The sequence below is a fragment of the Anoplophora glabripennis genome, unplaced genomic scaffold (genome assembly GCF_000390285.2).
Source record: "Anoplophora glabripennis isolate ALB-LARVAE unplaced genomic scaffold, Agla_2.0 scaffold285, whole genome shotgun sequence".
Taxonomy (NCBI): Eukaryota; Metazoa; Arthropoda; class Insecta; order Coleoptera; family Cerambycidae; genus Anoplophora; species Anoplophora glabripennis.
Genome location: NW_019416394.1, coordinates 626,251 through 645,834, shown reverse-complemented (window position 1 = coordinate 645,834; position 19,584 = coordinate 626,251). Strand labels below are relative to the sequence as shown.

The window sequence follows — 19,584 nt, the reverse complement described above, 5'->3', positions numbered from 1 at the left end:
GGCTAACCAATAAATTTCAAGAGTTGTCAATCATATCTTATGATTTTTCGTGATTATAGACCTCTTTATACTACAGGGCATTACCTAACGAATGTTACATACTTCAAGGGTATAATCTAGAACCCAAATGGTGTCGATTTAACCAAACTTGCATAAACGAAAAATGTAGCAAAAGTTATAAGGTGTTAAAATATCTTTTTTTGTCCTTAACTCAGAACCCATTAAACTATTTGAACAAAATTTGCTGTTGCATAGTTTCTTTTCATAAAGTACACAGTGATTATGTTCCTATTAGGTTAAATCATACAGGGCGTTCATTTTACTACAACCCTTTGTGAATGTTCCTCTGCAACTTTTTTGTACATTAAAATTTTTACACACAGAAATTGGTAGAGATTATGTTCTATACAAAAAATGTATACCTATCAAAAATCGAAATTATGCTCAGTTATGAAGATACATATTACAGAAAATATTTATTAACACATAAGTACCTACCCCATATTTTTTTGAAGTTTAGTGGCTAAATGAAACATAAAATAGTCTTGATTTGTACGAGTTAGTACTAACCTTAAGTGTACTTTGCAGGTAAGTAATCAGTAAATCACAGTTATACACAAAAATCATTTTTATATTTATTAACGATATTCTCAAATTTATATAAAACATTTAATAAATCGAATAATTAAAAGAAAATTAAAATATTAATATTGCAACTTATAATTATTGTAATAAGCAAGACAATGGCAACATACACAAATCACTAATCCAATCATAATTTGGACACATATACAAGGTGTAGACAATAACAAGACATCATCCACTATTAACAAATTTTAACTATTCCCTACAATTAAATGAGATTAAAACGACTAATTACAATTCTATAATTAAAAATAATTACTAAATTAAACTTAAGTAGAATAAGTCAATTAGAAATAATACAATATTTATTATACAATTTTATGTAAAATTTTTAATTATCAATCTTAAATAAAACAATTTTATAGAATATCAATCATCTTTTTAGACAAAATACTTTTCTGCTATATTAGGTAATTTTTTTTTATTATGGACAAAACTTATAAATTTGTAACCATTTACATCATGGAATATATAATACATTTGAAATTTATATTTCTGTTTTGTAAAATTTAAATTGTCAAAAATAAATGTTGGTTGTTCCAAGGCACTGCATTAAAAAAATATAAAAATGCACAGGCACAATATTATTCATTATGAAATACAAAAATCATTAATTACATTTTAATATTTTGACTTTTTATTGGACAACAGTTATTTTTGTAGGATCATGGTGATCACCATGAAATAGTAATTAAGAATTTTTATAATTTTTCTCGCAAAAAATAGAGGCACAAAAGGGTATTGGCAATTTTAATTGGGACCAACATTATGTGTTAAATTTCAAATGACACATCAATTACTAAGAATTAAATTTTGTATCTTATGAATAACTTAAGTATAAAAAAACTGCGGTTGTAACGTTGTAACACATATCAAATTTTTCTTCATTTTCAATAATATTCATGCTGCATTGTCACTGACACAAATATTATTGGAAAAAGACTGGCAAAAAAGTGCCTAACTACTAAAGTAAACCAAGTTGGATCTTGCCGAGTTAACTAATTAAAAGGTCCTTTTCTTAGTGTAGGTATTTCCATTAGGCACATTTTCAATATTTTAGTTTTACAATACACTGCATTTAAATGAGTGCATAACAAGCTTTTAAGAAAAAAAACAAAGAGATCGATCTGATTAGTTTCTCAGACTTGCTGCCAAAATAAATATGTTGCACAATTATTAATCATGAATCTTTGCAACAAATTGTACGTAAAGTACTATTACTTATAACAGGTTATATTCGACCTGCTAGCTTGCAGGATAAATTCAATGATAGTTTAAAATTATGCAATATTTGAATTAAATATTCATTTTCGTTTGGTGTACCGTTATATAAGGAAACGCAAAAAATATTTTCCATACCACTATGTTAATCGAGAAACTAGATTAGTTAACTTACATATATAATCTGCAGCAATTTTAATTTCCAGTTAAAACAATAATTATCAGTTACTCAATAATATCAACTACGGCTATGGAGATCACCTTTAATAATGAACAATTTTCATAATCACCTTTAATTAAAATCTATTTTTTTTAATATTTCCTGTATACATGCAGGTTCATAATGCTCTAATGTTAAAGCCACAATACAGTTATGTAGCGAGTTCATTTTCCCAAGATCTTTTCCTCTACAGCTTGATCATCTGCACAACCGGTTATAAGATTTTATTAAATATGCATGTGACTTTAAAGTATGCTATATAAAAGTAATTATATACAGGTTCAATTTGGAATGAGAAATAATTTTTATAATTACTCACTCGATAAATTAAAAATTTATTTCATTTTATTTACATCTCTAAGTAAATTTAAAATATTTAACTCAATTTGCAGTCTAACAATTAATTGAATTTAATTTTTTTCCCGAATCACAGTCAAGCATTACTCAAAAATATTTAGTACCCAATTTTTTTTTATTTGCTGAACTTTTCACATCTAATCTATCCAAAATTATGCGAAATATTTTTAAATCTTATCATTTTTTATTTGTTTTGTCCAGTATGTATAGCTTATTTAAATTCACTAATATTCAGCAATAAAAAAAAGATGAAGATGTCAACTGTTAAAATAAAGAAAATTAATTAAAATTTTGAACTATTCTAAGTAAATTCCGAGGTAAATTCCTTCATCTGTCTCTACTTCTGTCATCGAGTCCGTCGAGTTTGTTATATTACATACATTTTTATCCATAAGTACTATTTTCTGACGAAATGTTGTGAAATTCTGTTTTGTTAGGTACCTAATACATAATAAATTTAAAATTTTTCTTATATTCACAGATTTTTTATGTACAGGGTGTTGCACTTAAATGTGACAAACCTGTAGCTTTATTTTTTGACCGATTTCAAAAAAATTTAGAATGCAGGATAAATAAATCTCACTGTGATACTGCTGTTTTTATTAATACATGGCCAACAAGGACCCGTTTTTTTATGTCAAAACAGCTAATTGGTTTAGTGATTTTTTTTCAAAAAACATTACGTATTCTCATTCAACATCCCTTAAAATGTCTTATCACCAAGTTTCATCAAATTCAATACATTTGATACACAATTTTTTTAAATCGGCCAAAAAATAAAGTGCGACACCCTGTATATTACATACAGTTTTAATAATGTCCAAATTCAATACTTATTTCACAATGCAGCTTCCAACAAAACAAAACAAAAAATACGAATATACGCAACTACTTAGTTGCACGAAGTATTAAAACTGTCCAACATAATGTTTTAAACATTAATAAAATCAACAATTTTCAATTTTCACTAAACAAAAATTAAAAACGTACCGAGATATTTAAATTTATTACATAAAAATAGAGCAATATTAACCTATAATTGCAATCGTGTCAAAGAAGCCTATAAAATATCTCAATTTATAATCCCTTGTCAAAAATTTCTGACGAAACAAATGAATAGATTTGAAAACCTATGAAAAGTAAAACAATGAATGAAAAACTTACTCTGAATGAACTAAGATACCGAGCTGATAGCATTATGAGGCGCCCCCATTTGTGTCAAAACCTTATCTAACCACTGAAGCGGCCCGTGCAGATGTACTTCTATCCAACAGGGCGTGCTGGTAACATCTTGGCGGTGATATTCGGCTCCCCAACCTTTAACGAAGCTCATTCGAATGGTGCACATTTTTGTAAGTTCGTACACAGCTTCGAAGCCATGATTAACACATTGAGACAACAGTTGTGCAAATTCGGCATTGTTAAATATCCTCAGCGAACAGCCTGCGGGGATTTTGCAGACGGTGGATGGGTGAAAGCCATGGTGGTGGTTGCAATTTCTGGACTGAACGAAAATTGCGGAATCGGACAAACATTCGGCATATACTTCGCCATTTACATAATAGAGATGAACACCTTTTCCAATGTGTCTTCTGGTATTTTCTATAGTAGAATTTCGATTAACATTGCTCAGCTGCCCGAGGCAGAATCGATCGCTGTTGTTACTGGGATTCGTAAACCCATCAACAATAACCGATGTCGAATGACAATGGAAAACTTCTCCCACTCTGCAGTTCAATTCGTAATATGCTATAGAAGCCCAAAACGGTTGTTCTTGATATGGCACCGGTTGGACGTCAGCGCTTAAAGCCGGTTCAGGGCTGGGATTGTTATTTGTATTTGAATTACTTTCATCTGTAGGACTGTAGGCGGGTGGTGGTGTCTCTGCGAGATTTGCATAGGGTGATTGGGGATTATTTGTCGTAACGCTTCCTGGACTTGAGACACTTGACAGTGGTGAACTCGGACTTAGATGGTTGGAATTAAATCCGTTTGACGAGTAACTCACATTATGAGGCATATTTGGCTCAACTAACTGTTGAAATGGAAGTAACGAATGGCCTGGTACAAAATCGTTATGTCTAGGTACTAAAACAGGTGGCAAAACTGGACTTTCGACCCGCTTATAATGATAAGGGTTTATACAAACTTCTTTTTGTTTTGCAGAAAAAGGAAACTGGCAATGCTCCAAAGGTTTCAACTCATGATGGCTTTGTAAATCAGGCCAGCGCCAAACACGGCAATATATTACATGTGGTAAACCTTTTCGATGTGATACCTGTAGCCTTCCATCTAAACTTCGTGGAATGGTTACACATTTGCTTGGAGTTCCTGGACATGAAAGCGCTCTTTCTAATTCCTCTATTGCACCTTTTCTTTTTTTCAATTTCTTAACTAAACTGTCTACAGCTTTTTCTGCCCACTTCTCCTCTTCATCACCTTGTTTCCAGCCTAATAACTTTTTCACAGCTGGACTTGTAAATGAAAATAAACTATTTAATGTAGATATTGGACCACTACTTGAAGATTCCCCTTCGTCAGTATCCATACCGAAACTAAAACAAATTCACACATTTGCAATATGCAATTTAAGACCTCGTTACATTAGTAACTTGATTAACGCAAACAAAATTGATGGCCTACTTTAATGTTTACCAACAAAACGATTACTTAATATTTAATTATTTCACGATTCTTTAAATAATGTAATTAAATATTTTAATTATAACTTTATTATTTATTTAATGAAAAGGCAAATGACTCACAAATTATTAAAATGAGTCACATAGTATTGATAATCTGTAGCCATGTTATATATTGCCAGAACACTACAAACTCTCTACAAACAGATTCATTACAGTTCACTTAATGCACACATACTAACTGTATATTTCCTAGTACTCGCTATTTATCAAGAGCAACATTTTTTTTCATGATCAACAAAAATAAAGCAGACATGACAGACAGCATTTGACAATTTAACAATCCAAAGGAGGCTTGCCCTTTTATTGTAGTTTTACTCAATTATTGGCATACCTTAGTTAGGACCCAAATATGTAATTATGTTTATTTTCAAACTTGATTAAAGTTTTGCTGTAAATTAATTAAACAAATGTAAAAAATCACACCATAACACAAACGACTTTATGACGCCTGGTCAACTACCTCCCATAAGTTGACGTTTACACTCAATGAGGGCGCTGCATTTGTTCTTAAAAATATATGGCGGGAATTTTAATTTAAATGAAAATCTTGTATTCAAGGATAAAAGGAACAGTTTTAACGAATTTGTGCTAATATAATTTCAGTATAATTAGAATGTCTTAGGAGGATATTAAAACGTATCAAATAAACATTTTTTGATCCTTTCCAAACAACTGACAGTCCAAAGAATTTACAGAATATGAGATTTATTTTTCATCGAAATTTGCACAAATCTAGAAAAACTAGATCTTTATCATATATCCAACAATAACCTGAATCTGATTATTTATTTTTTATGTTTTTTATATTGCTGCTTTCATTATGCAAATTCTGTAGTCGATGTCGCAAAATAAAAATTGATATATTACCAGCCAGTCATTTTATAAAACTCATGCCTTTACCATTTTATACAGGATGTACCGGCGTTTAAAAAATGAAGGAGCGATTTCCTCATCCAAATTTAAGAATATTCTCTTGTTCTTGCCGATGTTTTTGAATTATTTAAAACATATACAGGATGGGCCATTAGTGTGACAGAACAAAAGTTTGTATAAAAGTTGTACAGAATCAAAAAATCTATAGGTCAAAATTAATTTGAAACGTACAAGGCGATGAGTAAGAACGGGACACGCCAAATATTACATATTTTAAATTGAACACCCTGTATATTTTTGAAGATATGAATTTCTAAGAAAATTCTATATGTATATTACATACATACATATGGTTTAACATTTTAGTGCGGGGTTGCCAAGTTATGTAGAAAATTCTTCGAATTTTGGAAAAAACATGACTTCGAAGAAGTTGCATTAACATTCAATTACTAACACTTGGAGCAAAAGTATTTGACAGAGTTAAAGGCAAATGTTAGGCAAAGACTCCTATATTAGCTAATATCGATATTTTATACAGGGCATTTTTTATAATACGATCATTTTAAGAAAATTCAAACTTGATTTTCTAAAATTTTTCAAACGGAACACCCTGTATTTTATTGTTCTATTTTATTCACATATCAGTCCTCTTCAACTTTTATTAAGTATGTTCTACACCTAAAGTTGTTAGATATAACAACATTTCTGGAAAAACCTAATTTTTATTGTCAGTCGCACGAAATGGCTTTGAAAAAAACTGTCACGTTGTGTCAACTTGTCAGTTGTCTATCATTCCATTTTGAGTTAATTTTATTAGTTAATATTTATTTGTGGAATTCTATAAAATAATAATTTGTGGGATCTACGGTTTTTCAACACTGTAGAGAAAAAAAAAATCGTTTGACCCTCGTGGCCTCTGAATTTTTCTGTTTCCTCGATACGTATGATTCCTTAGGGCAAAAGTAAATCTCAGTATAAATTTCAATCTGTAACAGCCCCATTTGTGGGATCTACGGTTTTTTCAACCCTGAAGAGAAAAAAATCGTTTTACCCTCTCGTAGCCTCTGAATTTTTCCGTTTCCTCGATATGTATGATTCCTTAGGGCATAAGTAAATCTCAGTATAAATTCCAATCTGTAACAGTCCCATTTGTGGGATCTACGGTTTTTTCAACCCTGAAGAGAAAAAATATCGTTTTACCCTCTTGTAGCCTCTGAATGTTTCCGTTTCCTCGATATGTATGATTCCTTAAGTAAATCTCAGTATAAATTTCAATGTGTAACAGCCGGATTTGTGGGATCTTGAATCTGTTAACATTTGTAGAATCTTAAATTTGTTTGTGAAATAACGTGATAAGTTAAAAAAGTAATAACTTTTAAAAATTTACTTTTTTTATTTTTTATAACATGTAATAATTTAACTTGTGAAGACTTAAAGCAAAATAATATTAAAAACTTTAGGTCATTTTCAATAATGAACTGGTCCGCTGTAAAAATTCGTTTCCCGAATCTGAATCCGTGTCTGTCTTCAGCCATATAAATAATTTTGTATTTTTTTGGTGTATGATCTTTACACACTGCTAATTTGTATGAACACGGTGAAAGCTATTCAAAAAAAGTCAAAAAATTGTTATTAATAANTTTTATTTTTTATAACATGTAATAATTTAACTTGTGAAGACTTAAAGCAAAATAATATTAAAAACTTTAGGTCATTTTCAATAATGAACTGGTCCGCTGTAAAAATTCGTTTCCCGAATCTGAATCCGTGTCTGTCTTCAGCCATATAAATAATTTTGTATTTTTTTGGTGTATGATCTTTACACACTGCTAATTTGTATGAACACGGTGAAAGCTATTCAAAAAAAGTCAAAAAATTGTTATTAATAAAAATTTCCTGTACACATCCATGCACATACATACCATCATTGAGACCATATTTCTACATCAAATATCGAGTGACATGGGCGTAGCTAGGATATCGCTAGGGGTAGGCCCAGTGCTGCAAGCTCTATGGACGTTTCTAAAAAAAAAACAAACAAACAATCGCACGCACTTCAAAATCAAAACACTTTTTCGTTTAATTATAAAAAAAAGGTCACGCAATAAGCGACCTATCGATATAAAATTTCAATACATTTTTTGAATCTTGCAGCATGCAGCAATAATTAGGGGAGGGGAGGCTACGCCCATGTCGAATGGCATTATATTCTTGTATTATACACACGAAGTGTCAATAATAATTTATTTAGATACCTACTTCTTTTTTTCGGAAATTTAAATGGCAATATCCAGAATCAATTTTTTTTTTGCAGCCTAGATAGAAGTTAGAAGGTTATTAGTTTAATAAAAAATCGGAATCGGAATTCGTTGCATAGTTTTTATTTAAAAATAAGTAGTCAAAATAATGAAAATGTGTGTTATCAATTCAAAGCAATAATATTTTAATTTATCTTTAAATTATTTACCTTTGTCAAGATATGCGTGTGTCTAGATAAAAATAAGTCTTTAATTGCTTATCTAAATATATGTCTGTACGAACTAAGGAAATAATTAGGAGTTCTCAGATCTCAGGTATTTGAACTTCGTTAAAAGAAAAAAAAAACATTGATTACGGATAATAGGAATTTACTTTATTTTTTACGTGTCCCGTTATACATTATTGAATATTTTCCGCAATGGATTCCCCTGTTCAGGCTGAAAACAATAAAACAGGAGCGCGCAAACTCGTCCCCATTCGCTCTACTATCGCTGTCGACGCGGGCACAAGAAATTTGGTAATAGTGGTATTGATCGTGTGAAATGAGTATCGAAGTAAATAGTTCTAATTCCTGGCAAATTTAATAGTGTAGACCAACATGTCAAAGGTAAGTAATTTTCTACATATCCATATTTTGTTGCAGTTTTCATTCAAGTTACCCTCGGATCCAATGACAAATGCCGATGCACACAAACTAATATTCCTTTGCCCGCAGTATCAATCGGTTTTGTATCACGATAAAAAAACCGGTTGTTTTTGTTTAATTGAAAGCTTTACAGTTGACTGAGTACTCTATTCTATTATTATTTAGATGCACAACGGTAAAATGGGCTGAAAGGAAGGCATAATAGTGTTTATCGCTAGAGTAAAAATCGGAAATCTGCGAATTTGTACGTTAGTGTTAGGATATTATAATTATTGGAACCACATTTCTTTGAACCGAGGCGAATTTCTGAAATTACGTACACGTTACATTGTGTTGCATAAAAATTTATACACTATGATATACATTGCCTATCTAAGCAACAAAAAGGTAGGTCACCACGTAGAAACTATGGGATTGATTAGGAATTGGAATGATTTACTTTGAGTTTGAGTACTACATACGTACAGCTGTGGACAATAGAAACCTTACGGTTTATGATGAATATTATGAAATTTTAACTATTTAAATCAGATTTTAAGCAATATTACGTTTTATATTGAGGACAACTAATAAAATATCTTCCGTAGTTGTAGACCTGTAAATGTTTAATGTAATTTAGAACCTGACATTTCCTACATTTAATTTTTTTAGTTGTCAAGATATTTTATTATAAGTTTTACTGTTAATGGTTAGTAAGTATTTGTTGAAAAATAGCATTAAATATAGCATTAAGTAATTGTTTACAATTATATAAAAAAACATTTATAATATAATTTACATAAGATTGAGGTTCTCTAATTTCCAGAGATATAGATCAAGATCGTCACTTGAAAATTATAATTTTAATCATAGTTTATTCAATAATTTAATAAAAGTGTTTATATTGAATAGAGATCGGGTGACTTGTCATAAGAAGTTTAACTAAATCCCTTAAAAACAGCCAATCAGATGTTTCTGTACCTGAGCTTTTCGAGAAATATGCCTTTGCCTTATATCATGACTTCTCACCATTGAATTCAATGCCTCAATTGGATATGAAAAATTATTAGTTTTCAAATTTGTAGGAGTTAACACTAATAATAAATGTGCTATATAGGTATATGTTTAGTTTACATGTATGTATAGTAATTTATGTATGAAGTTGAAATCACAGGAAGTACTGAGAACCGGACGGTAGAAGAGTTGTATAACCAGTCGATTAACATACTAAAAAAACCAAAACCAAGTAAATTTTGGAAATATTTTAAAAATAATTTAAAAATTTCAATATGTATTCGATTTGGCAGTACATAATTGCAAAATGATTACTCTAAAAATTGATCTGAAAAATATATTTTTTCAATTATTATTAGAGATTAGAAAAAAGTTGAGAATATAAGTTGTATAGATATGTTAGATAATCGTATTTCCGATATATAGGAAAAACTTATGGTTTTTTTTTAATGGAACATCCTTCAAATCTTGATACCATTGAAGTCATAAGAGCTTTTCTAAAATGATTGAATTATTTGTGATATACATATATCGCTAACGGTTTTTGAGATATTTAGTATTTTAATATAGTTTTTATTTTACATAATAGCTTTGAAGAACATTGACAATTAAAAATAATTATTTTCGTAAAATGAAGTAAAATGTTTGACAATTGACTTAAAATATATAAAAATGCAGCCAGAAATAATTTCATTTTTATTTCATCTACCTACTAAATAAAATAAAAAATTAAAAAACAATTTTTAGCGAGACAAGTGTATATATTATTATAATCCTGTAGAAGTTTCTCTTCTATAAATACAAAATGGAAAAAAACACCATTAAAAACGAATATACATAAGTATAACAGTATTAAATGAAGATGAACTCTAAAATAAGTGTTCATTCCTTAAAAATACAAACTTAATTAAAAAAGGTTAGTTTATTTAATATTTTATAATTTTTTTCTGTATCTACAGAAAAACCATTTTTTTCACAAGATACCGCGTTATACTGGTTCTTAGGGTGATGTTTCATAATAATAAATACTTAAATATAATATACTTAATATATAATACTTACATATTATATAATATACTTAATATATCCTTCAAAACCCTTCTGATGGCCTTTTCAAAAAATTCAGTAAAGCTAAAGGTGAAATGATCAAAAATCTGTTTGTCACAAAAGGCGACAAATATTTACTTTGATGTTCTTTTTCAATATCTTGAATAGGAGCAGCATATATATTTTTAATCTAACAAGTTAGTCATGAATTTATTGCAATTGATCAAATTAAAAAAATAAATTATTCATATTATTTTTGTAAATTAATAAAACATATTTAATTTCAACATGGCACAAAAACTGCTATTATTAAAATATATATGAAATATTTATAAACACAGCAAAAGAGGACGAGTATTGGAAACAGGCTGATTACGAAGTCAAGGGATCTCGTGCGACAAAGTCATACAAATATTTGTTGTTACTTCATCAGTTGCGTAACTTGAATCTATCTAAAAAGCGAACTTTTTTTTCTAAAATTTGTGTAAGAACCTGCCTACAGTATAACCAAAAAGTAATATGTTTGGGACATCGCAACCGTTATGTTTATTTAAAAATATATTTCCCTAAATTGCGAAACTTTACTAGTTTTACTCAAAAACTATGTTTCAATTCGCTTTATAATCCTGCTTCATTTTAGGACTATGTATGCCACTGCAATGGCTAAAAATAAGGGATGACAGATGTAGATATTTCAAAATATTCGTCTTTTCAGCTCTCAATTTACAGTCTCTATCATAAATAACACGAAAATTATAGATATAAAATGAATTTTATTTTATATTGATCCGACCTACCTACACAGAAAAAGTTCTACATCATGTACAGGATATCCATCACATTGATTAACTGATTTCAAACTTATGATCTCGTTTCCTTATTGCTTGGATACCGCAAATAGGTGCCCTGCCCTTTCAACTTTGCAGGTTTGCAAATTAGAAAACCCGAATGTTTCTTTAAGGTGCAGTTTTATTAAATTCTGCATCCAATTTATTCTCCCTGCTTTAATGTGTGTCTAAGGAATTTTAAGAACTACCCAAAATCAATCACCCTATGCTAGCTGCCCCCCCCCCCCTTCCCAAAAAAAGATGCAGTACTTTTAATTCTAATTCTTTGTTATATCCTTTCGAGTTTATTAATTTTAAATGTTCATGTACTGTATTCAAAGTCATTCATTTATTTCAATAAATTTATTTTATTTATTTATTTATTAACCTTTCTTAGTACTTCAAGCAATCAAATTTTGCAACTGCCCTTTTTAACTTTTAGAACTAACTTTTTTTTTAAGAACTGCATTTTCGGTTAGAACTAACCCTTAGATTATGCGCTGGTCTAATCTAATCCATGTATAAAGTTTTTATGCGCTAAAACATTTGTTATACCCATAAAAAACCTGTTACCGATTATTTTTTTAAATACAGCACGTTCAGTTTATTACATCTACAAAGGTTCTACGTATCGCACAATGTATTTAATAATAGAGTCAGTTGTGTCCTTAATGTTTAATAATAAAACGTTTCACGGGTGACTAAATTGTTGTAATGTTATAACATTAACAATAAATATCATTCGGAAGAAAATTTTCAAACAGGCAACCGAGCAGTGACCCAAATTTGCGGAGATATATAAATAGTAAATGCGAATTAGGTAACACTAGGAAAAGATACTTACATCAAAACAAAATTATATTTAGTTTGTCACACTATTTTTATTTGCCTATCTGTGCGTATTCCATTCTCAAAAAATTCTATTGAAAAAATTATTTGTTTTTGAAATAATTACTTTTATTATAACAGACTTACAATCCTCTGTACTAACATATATTTGAATTCATTTCTATACAGGGTGTTCTACAAGTTCTATGATAAACTTTGACAGATGGCAGCTGGGTTAATTTCAAACAATTCCTCTTATATGAACATAGGTCCAATTCGTTTTTGTTTAAAAATTACAAGTATTTTAAATATATTTCATATTTCAGTCAAAGTAACCTGATAAATAAAAATGATGGTTGTTATAACAATAATTATTATTTGTGTCATTTTGTTTATTCATTTCACACTTAGCGTTAAAGTGCTAAATAAAAAATGCATTTATTTACAACTGAAGAGTATGCAGATATTGCTTGTCCACCATGTTGAAATCACTACCCGTCAGCAGTTACTTGAAAGAATTCAGGATGCAGCTAACCCCACAAAAAATTATCCAAATCTCATCCGTCGAGTGACGAAATCTTTAGTTCGCCGATGTGAGGCGATGTGACTCGAGCCGAAGTGGACATTTTGAACAATTTTTTTAGTCTTAAGCTTTGTTAATTTGGTTATTAAAGGTTAACTAATGTTAACTAGCTTTTATTTATCAGGCTACTTTGATTGAAATACGAAATTATATTTTTTAAGAAAAAATGTTTCAAATTAACACATCTCCCATCTGTCAAAGTTTGTCATAGAGCTTGTAGAAGATTTTATTGCCTATGATTTGTCAATTATCTACGAGGCGTACTGTTAAGTAGTGTTTTTCATTTCAGAAAGTATTGACAGTTTTTCNAAACAATTCCTCTTATATGAACATAGGTCCAATTCGTTTTTGTTTAAAAATTACAAGTATTTTAAATATATTTCATATTTCAGTCAAAGTAACCTGATAAATAAAAATGATGGTTGTTATAACAATAATTATTATTTGTGTCATTTTGTTTATTCATTTGACACTTAGCGTTAAAGTGCTAAATAAAAAATACAATTATTTACAACTGAAGAGTATGCAGATATTGTCTTTGTATATGGGTATTCCAATGGGAACAAGCAGCTTGAGAATACCGATGAAGATACCCAAATAGACATCAACCTGCCCACACAGTCTTTAGTGTATTATTTCGCAGACTTCGAAAAGTAGATAACCTATTCATTCTACTGAAGTAAATGTAAAAATGAAGTGGATGTAATACATGCTTTCATTGACAACTCTTCAATTAGTGTTCGTAATCTTCATTTATAACCGAATTTTGTATAGCGTGTATTGAACAGAAAAATGTTACATCTGTTTCATCGCCAAAATGTGAAAGCATTACATGGAGATGCTCCTCAACGATTAGAATTTTGTCGCTGGTTACTTCAACAGTATGCAGAAAATGATAGATTACTTTCGCTTGTCATGCGGTCTGATGAAGCCTGTTTTACTAGGGACGCCATAAATAATAATCATATGAACATATCTGGGCGTTACAAAATCCGCATGCAATTAGATTAAGACGATTTCAGCAACGTTTCAGTGTCAACGATTGGGCAGCATTTTTAACAATAATTTACTGCTTGTAAATGTTTTAAATGGTCGTTTAAATGCAGTACTTTCTTGGAAAACAACCTTTTTGATTCCATTGATGACGTAGGGTTTATTATTGTTCAAAATATGTGGTATCAGCACGATGGTGCGCCACTTCATAGAGACAAGTATCTACTTGGTTAAATGATCATTTTCCGAATAAATAGATAGATCAACAAGAACCAATAGCATGGCCACCGCGTTCCCCAGATCTAAATCCTTTGGACTTTTATTTATGGGGATATAAAGCTGCTTATCTACCATGTTGAAATCACTACCCCTAAGCAGTTTCTTGAAAGTATTCAAGATGCAGCTAACCAGATAAGAAATGACCCAAATCTCATCCGTCGAGTGACGAAATCTTTAGTTCGCCGATGTGAGGCTTGCACTCGAGCCGAAGTGGACATTTTGAACAATTTTTTTAGTCTTAAGCTTTGTTAATTTGGTTATTAAAGGTTAACTAATGTTTAAAGACAAATAATAATTATTGTTATAGCAACCATAGCTTTTATTTATCAGGCTACTTTGATTGAAATACGAAATTATATTTTTTAAGAAAAATTTTTTCAAATTAACACATCTCCCATCTGTCAAAGTTTGTCATAGAGCTTGTAGGAGATTTTATTGCCAATGACTTGTCAATTATCTACGAGGCGTACCTACTGTTAAGTAGTGTTTTTCATTTCAGAAAGTATTGACAGTTTTTCACTTCTATTCACTTTGCTGCGTCAACCCTTGAATATCCCCTTTCTTTATGATAAATCCATTAGAAATTTTATCCTTCTGCTTTCCCCGACGCTTAGACTTTTCTTAACAGTATTCTCAAATGTAAACAGAACCTGATGAAATGCGAAGCCACAATTTACTTTGCTGATTTTTAGCGCAGTTTCATAAAGAAATAGAAAATCGAAGAAATAAGGTTGATTTTATGAATAGGCATAAATAAGTTAATGAAAAACAATAAATAGAGCATGTAGTACTAATTTTTTCACGTATTCCAGAGCAAAGTTATTAAATCTTACAAAAATTGTTTGACTATATATTAAACTATCAAAATGAAGAGTCAAAAACAGTTTAGAAGGATTTTCGAAACGTTTAAGACCTGTTTAAAGTGAGCTATATTAAGTGATGTGTTTTTGTATTTTCTATTTGTCTGCTTTTTTCGGTGTGAGATTTTTATAAAAATAACCTTCCATCCATTTGGCGCAAGGGTTTATATCGCATTTTTTTTAAATTACCCAAAAAATAAGAAAAAAAAACGTCGTGAAAGTATAAAGTGTACATTAGTCAAGACGGTATCTGTTTCAAAGAGTCCATATTTGGGTGAATCGTATATCCACGGAGATATTTGGCTTTTTGGCTTTCAAATATCACTAGAAATGAATTTTTCTATGCGCATAAAAAATAACGTGGGCTTAACTTTTGGCGGCACAATATGTTAAAAAAATTCGAATAATGTCATATTGGAAGAGGAAAAAAATGTTTGTAATTAAATTTTACATAATATGACTAGTTACAAATCGAATGAATCATGATTATTATTGTATTATCGAAAAATCGCCAAAAATAGGGTTAAAAAACACTACTTTTTAGGGAATTTTTTTGGGGTCTTTAAATTTGGTATAAAACCTTCATACTTGGCTCAAGAAAACTTCATGTTATGTAGAATCATCACACCAAATTTCATCAAAATCGGTTCTATATATTTTGCATAATAATTTTGCAATCCAGATTTTGAAAAAAAATTGCAAATTTTCAAAATTCTGCACAGCAAAAACTAAGGCCCTTAGATACTTGAAAATTTAATCACATATAGAAGGGCTCTCAAGCTTTCAAACGCTTTTTGAAAAATTCGAATCCGTCAATTAGGAGAGCTCTGGCGCTTGTTTAAACATTGGTCGAATTTTTGTACTTATAAACAATTAGAATAACTTTGTGAATATTCAATCAAATCAAATTTTTTAAAGCAGGTTTTAAAAGTTCTTGGAAAGACGCTTCTTTAAAAAAAAAAAAGATCGATTGGTCAATTAGTTACGTAGTTATAGCCGATCAAAGTTAACCGTCATTTACACTAAATGTACTGGGACATCCGGGCTAATTTTTCGAAAAATACCTTTGGTATTCCGAGTACTTACCAGGTCTAAGATTACAATACTTTTCTTCATTGGCAACCTACTTTAAAACGTGTTTAAAGTTATTTATGCAAGCGAGAAATTCAATAAAATCGTACGGGTGGTGGTGGTGGGGGAAGCAGAGAGCGCGGCCGCTTCGGCCTGCTCGAAATTGAATCGGCTATAACTACGTAACTAATTGATCAATCGATCTGTTTTTTTTTAAAGAAGCGTCTTTCCAAGAACTTTTAAAACCTGCTTTAAAAAATTTGATTTGATTGAATATTCACAAAGTTCTAATTGTTTATAAGTACAAAAATTCGACCAATGTTTAAACAAGCGCCAGAGCTCTCCTAATTGACGGATTCGAATTTTTCAAAAAAAGTTTGAAAGCTTGAGAGCCCTTCTATATGTGATTAAATTTTCAAGTATCTAAGGGCCTTGGTTTTTGCTGTGCAAAATTTTGAAAATTTGCAATTTTTTTTTAAAAATCTGGATTGTAAAATTATTATGCAAAATCTATAGAACCGATTTTGATGAAATTTGGTGTGATGATTCTACATAACATGAAGTTTTCTTGAGCCAAGTATAAAGGTCCTACACCCAATTTAAATACACCAAAAAAATTCCCTAAAAAGTATTGTTTTTTAACCCCATTTTTGTGATTTTTTCGATTTTTACCATAATAATCATGATTCATTCGATTTGTAACCAGTCATGTATTGTAAAAAATTTAATTACAAACATTTTTTTCCTCTTCCATTTTCGCCTAAAATCAACTCTTGAAAAGATACATAATTAAATAGGAAGAAAAATATGACATTTTTCGAATTTTTTTAACATATTGTGCCGCCAAAAGTTAACCCCACGTTTTTTTTTACACGCATAGAAAAATTTTCATTTCTAGTGATATTTGAAAGCCAAAAAGCCAAAAATGTCCGTGGATATACGATTCACCCAAACCAAAACAGATACCGCCTAGTCTAATATGGTCATTTTTACACGCTATATCCACATCTAAGAGCTAACCCGGAAAAATCTTTTAATTACTTCCATATGCCTATCTATTCATTTAATGAACTGTTGGCTGCAATCAAGAATGACATAGCAAGGAATGTAAAATGAGAAGAGCCATTTCACCAGAGGAAATGCTGGAAAACGCGCGTACACCGCCATGTATGTAATTCTAAAACGCGCGTCGATAAGTCTGAACGTGCGTCTAGCATAACTACGGCGTTGTCAGAATATACTCGCGTTGAAACGGGAATTGAAATACCGCGCGTTGATTGTGTGGCTTGTTGTACTTCAATTTGTATAACGCTGAAACGCGCATTGTAACGCGCGTCAACAAAACGCTCGTGTGTCCCTAGCGTAAGTCGTAGGTACATATTTCACAGCTAAACTTTTTTGACACTTCATTGGATTACTGGTAAGTTGTAACAGAAACAAAATTTTGAGGCTAATAATATTTTTATTTCAAAACGATTATGCCTTTTAAAACATTAACTATTTCTTAAACCGGAAATGTGCTATTGTCAAAAGATTTGAAACCAAAAACTGCATTTGCGAAAGAAAATACGACGGGGAAAATCTACTGTAATTACAGAAAATGTCGTCGATAATATACAACAACGAACAAATCAGCCCTACAAATAGACTTTGTATAGGTTTAACACGGGAAAAACAAATACAAGTATGTTTCTTTAAAAATGTAATTTCATACTAACTACGTGAGTAGTTAGACGTTAGTACATTCGTTGCCATGTGCCACGCCATTTGTGAGGTAGAACGACTGTTAGAAAATAAGACACAGTTTCCGTGATCACTCTTATAACAACGTTATTCTTCCCTTTTCTCATAGAAGTAATCTCCTTAAACTCTAAAATATGTAAGATAAATTATTTATAATTATTCCTTTTATCACTTTCATTTTCGTGCACCCTGTATATTCGCGCTTCCTTTCTCTTCGCTTCAAATACATTTGGTTGGCCTTGTATTATGTTTTCTCACTTTGCTTCACTTCCTAAAGGATGTAACAAAATGTTTTATTGTGCATGCTTTACCGATCTAATAATTGCCTGTAGTACTTGACCTTTGTAACATCGGCCTTTGAGTATCGTTTCTTTATACAGCATAAAGCAGCTTTCTTGGATTTGTTTAGCATGAGGTAGCACCATTTATGTATTATCAGAACTCTATAACTAACGTAAAAGTTTAATTTTATTTCCTGCACATTTTAATTTTATTTAAGGAATGGGATGTACGAATAGTAAAAACATATCTGAAGTAATAAAATGTGTGAAAATTTTATGGTTGTTGGTTAGGTCATTAGGTCATGACATTACACTAGGTAATGTTACAGTAAACGTGTAATTTTACTTTTATACTTTTTGTGTAATTCTCTCAAAATGTATATTTACAAAGAACACTGTACAGGGTGAGTCAACGCTGTGGCTAAGTTGATTTATCGCTCGAATATAATTGAGGCAAAATATTTTAAAATAGGTTCGGGTGGCAGGGCAAGAAATGGACATTTTAAAAATAATTTAACTTATGATTCGTTTTAAGAGGGTTTAAGAGGGTTGACCAAAGTTGGATGTTTTTAAATGGAACACTATATTTGAGTCGATATTTATATTTTACATGAAGTTATGCAACTTTTTCATAATAGGTACTGTTTCAAAAATCAGTAGTTTCTGAGATGTTAATATTTTAATATGAAAAATGACATTTTCGGCGTTACACTTGATCGTTGCTGATAGCAGCAATCGTTACACATATTGTACTAGATTCACCGTAAATTCTGAAGTGGTCACTGTTTATAAATGTCATACAGGGTGTTCACAAAATCGTAACAAATGTTATCTTTTTCAAAAGCAAAAATTTTGTTTTTTTCAATTGGAACACCCTGTATTTTTAACGGGATGTGAAAGACCTTCTCAAAATCTACAACTTTCATAGTAGGTGTTATATATCAGTTCCTCATATTTTACGATATTTTTCGTAATTTCTTTATTTTTAATTTTTTTACCATAAATAGTGTCGACGTACTAGAGCTAAAGAGTTGAAACCAAAGAAGCATTGCATAAAATGTATCTTTACTTTTTGCATAAAATAACAATGATCCTAAATTATGCAGCTTTCTTATTCTTATTGATTAGTGAACGAGACATCATTTATATGATA

The 19,584-nt window shown here is 30.4% G+C and overlaps 2 protein-coding genes across 3 annotated transcripts in view; one reads left to right on the top strand and one right to left on the bottom strand.

Annotated features, from left to right (window-relative positions):
* Window positions 1-3,183: 3,183 nt before the first annotated feature.
* On the bottom strand, window positions 3,184-5,612 carry LOC108908042 (protein mothers against dpp). The gene is made up of 2 exons (XM_018711948.1): window positions 5,480-5,612; window positions 3,184-4,998 (listed from the first exon to the last, which is right to left on the bottom strand). The coding sequence occupies exon 2, from the start codon at window positions 4,989-4,991 to the stop codon at window positions 3,618-3,620; it is 1,374 nt and encodes a 457-aa protein (XP_018567464.1). The 5' UTR covers window positions 4,992-4,998; window positions 5,480-5,612; the 3' UTR covers window positions 3,184-3,617.
* A 3,195-nt stretch (window positions 5,613-8,807) lies between these two features.
* The window catches only part of LOC108908047 (restin homolog), a 175,412-nt gene continuing 164,635 nt past the window's right edge, over window positions 8,808-19,584 (top strand). For both annotated transcript variants that reach the window (XM_018711955.2, XM_018711954.2), the window contains exon 1: window positions 8,808-8,887. In XM_018711955.2, the coding sequence (XP_018567471.1) occupies window positions 8,879-8,887 (9 nt within the window). In that variant the 5' untranslated portion in view covers window positions 8,808-8,878. The remainder of the gene's footprint in view (window positions 8,888-19,584) is intronic.

Coding starts and splice junctions, on each gene's coding strand:
- LOC108908042 (XM_018711948.1), bottom strand. CDS start 4,991: ATGGATACTGACGAAGGGGAATCTTCAAGTAGTGGTCCAATATCTACA.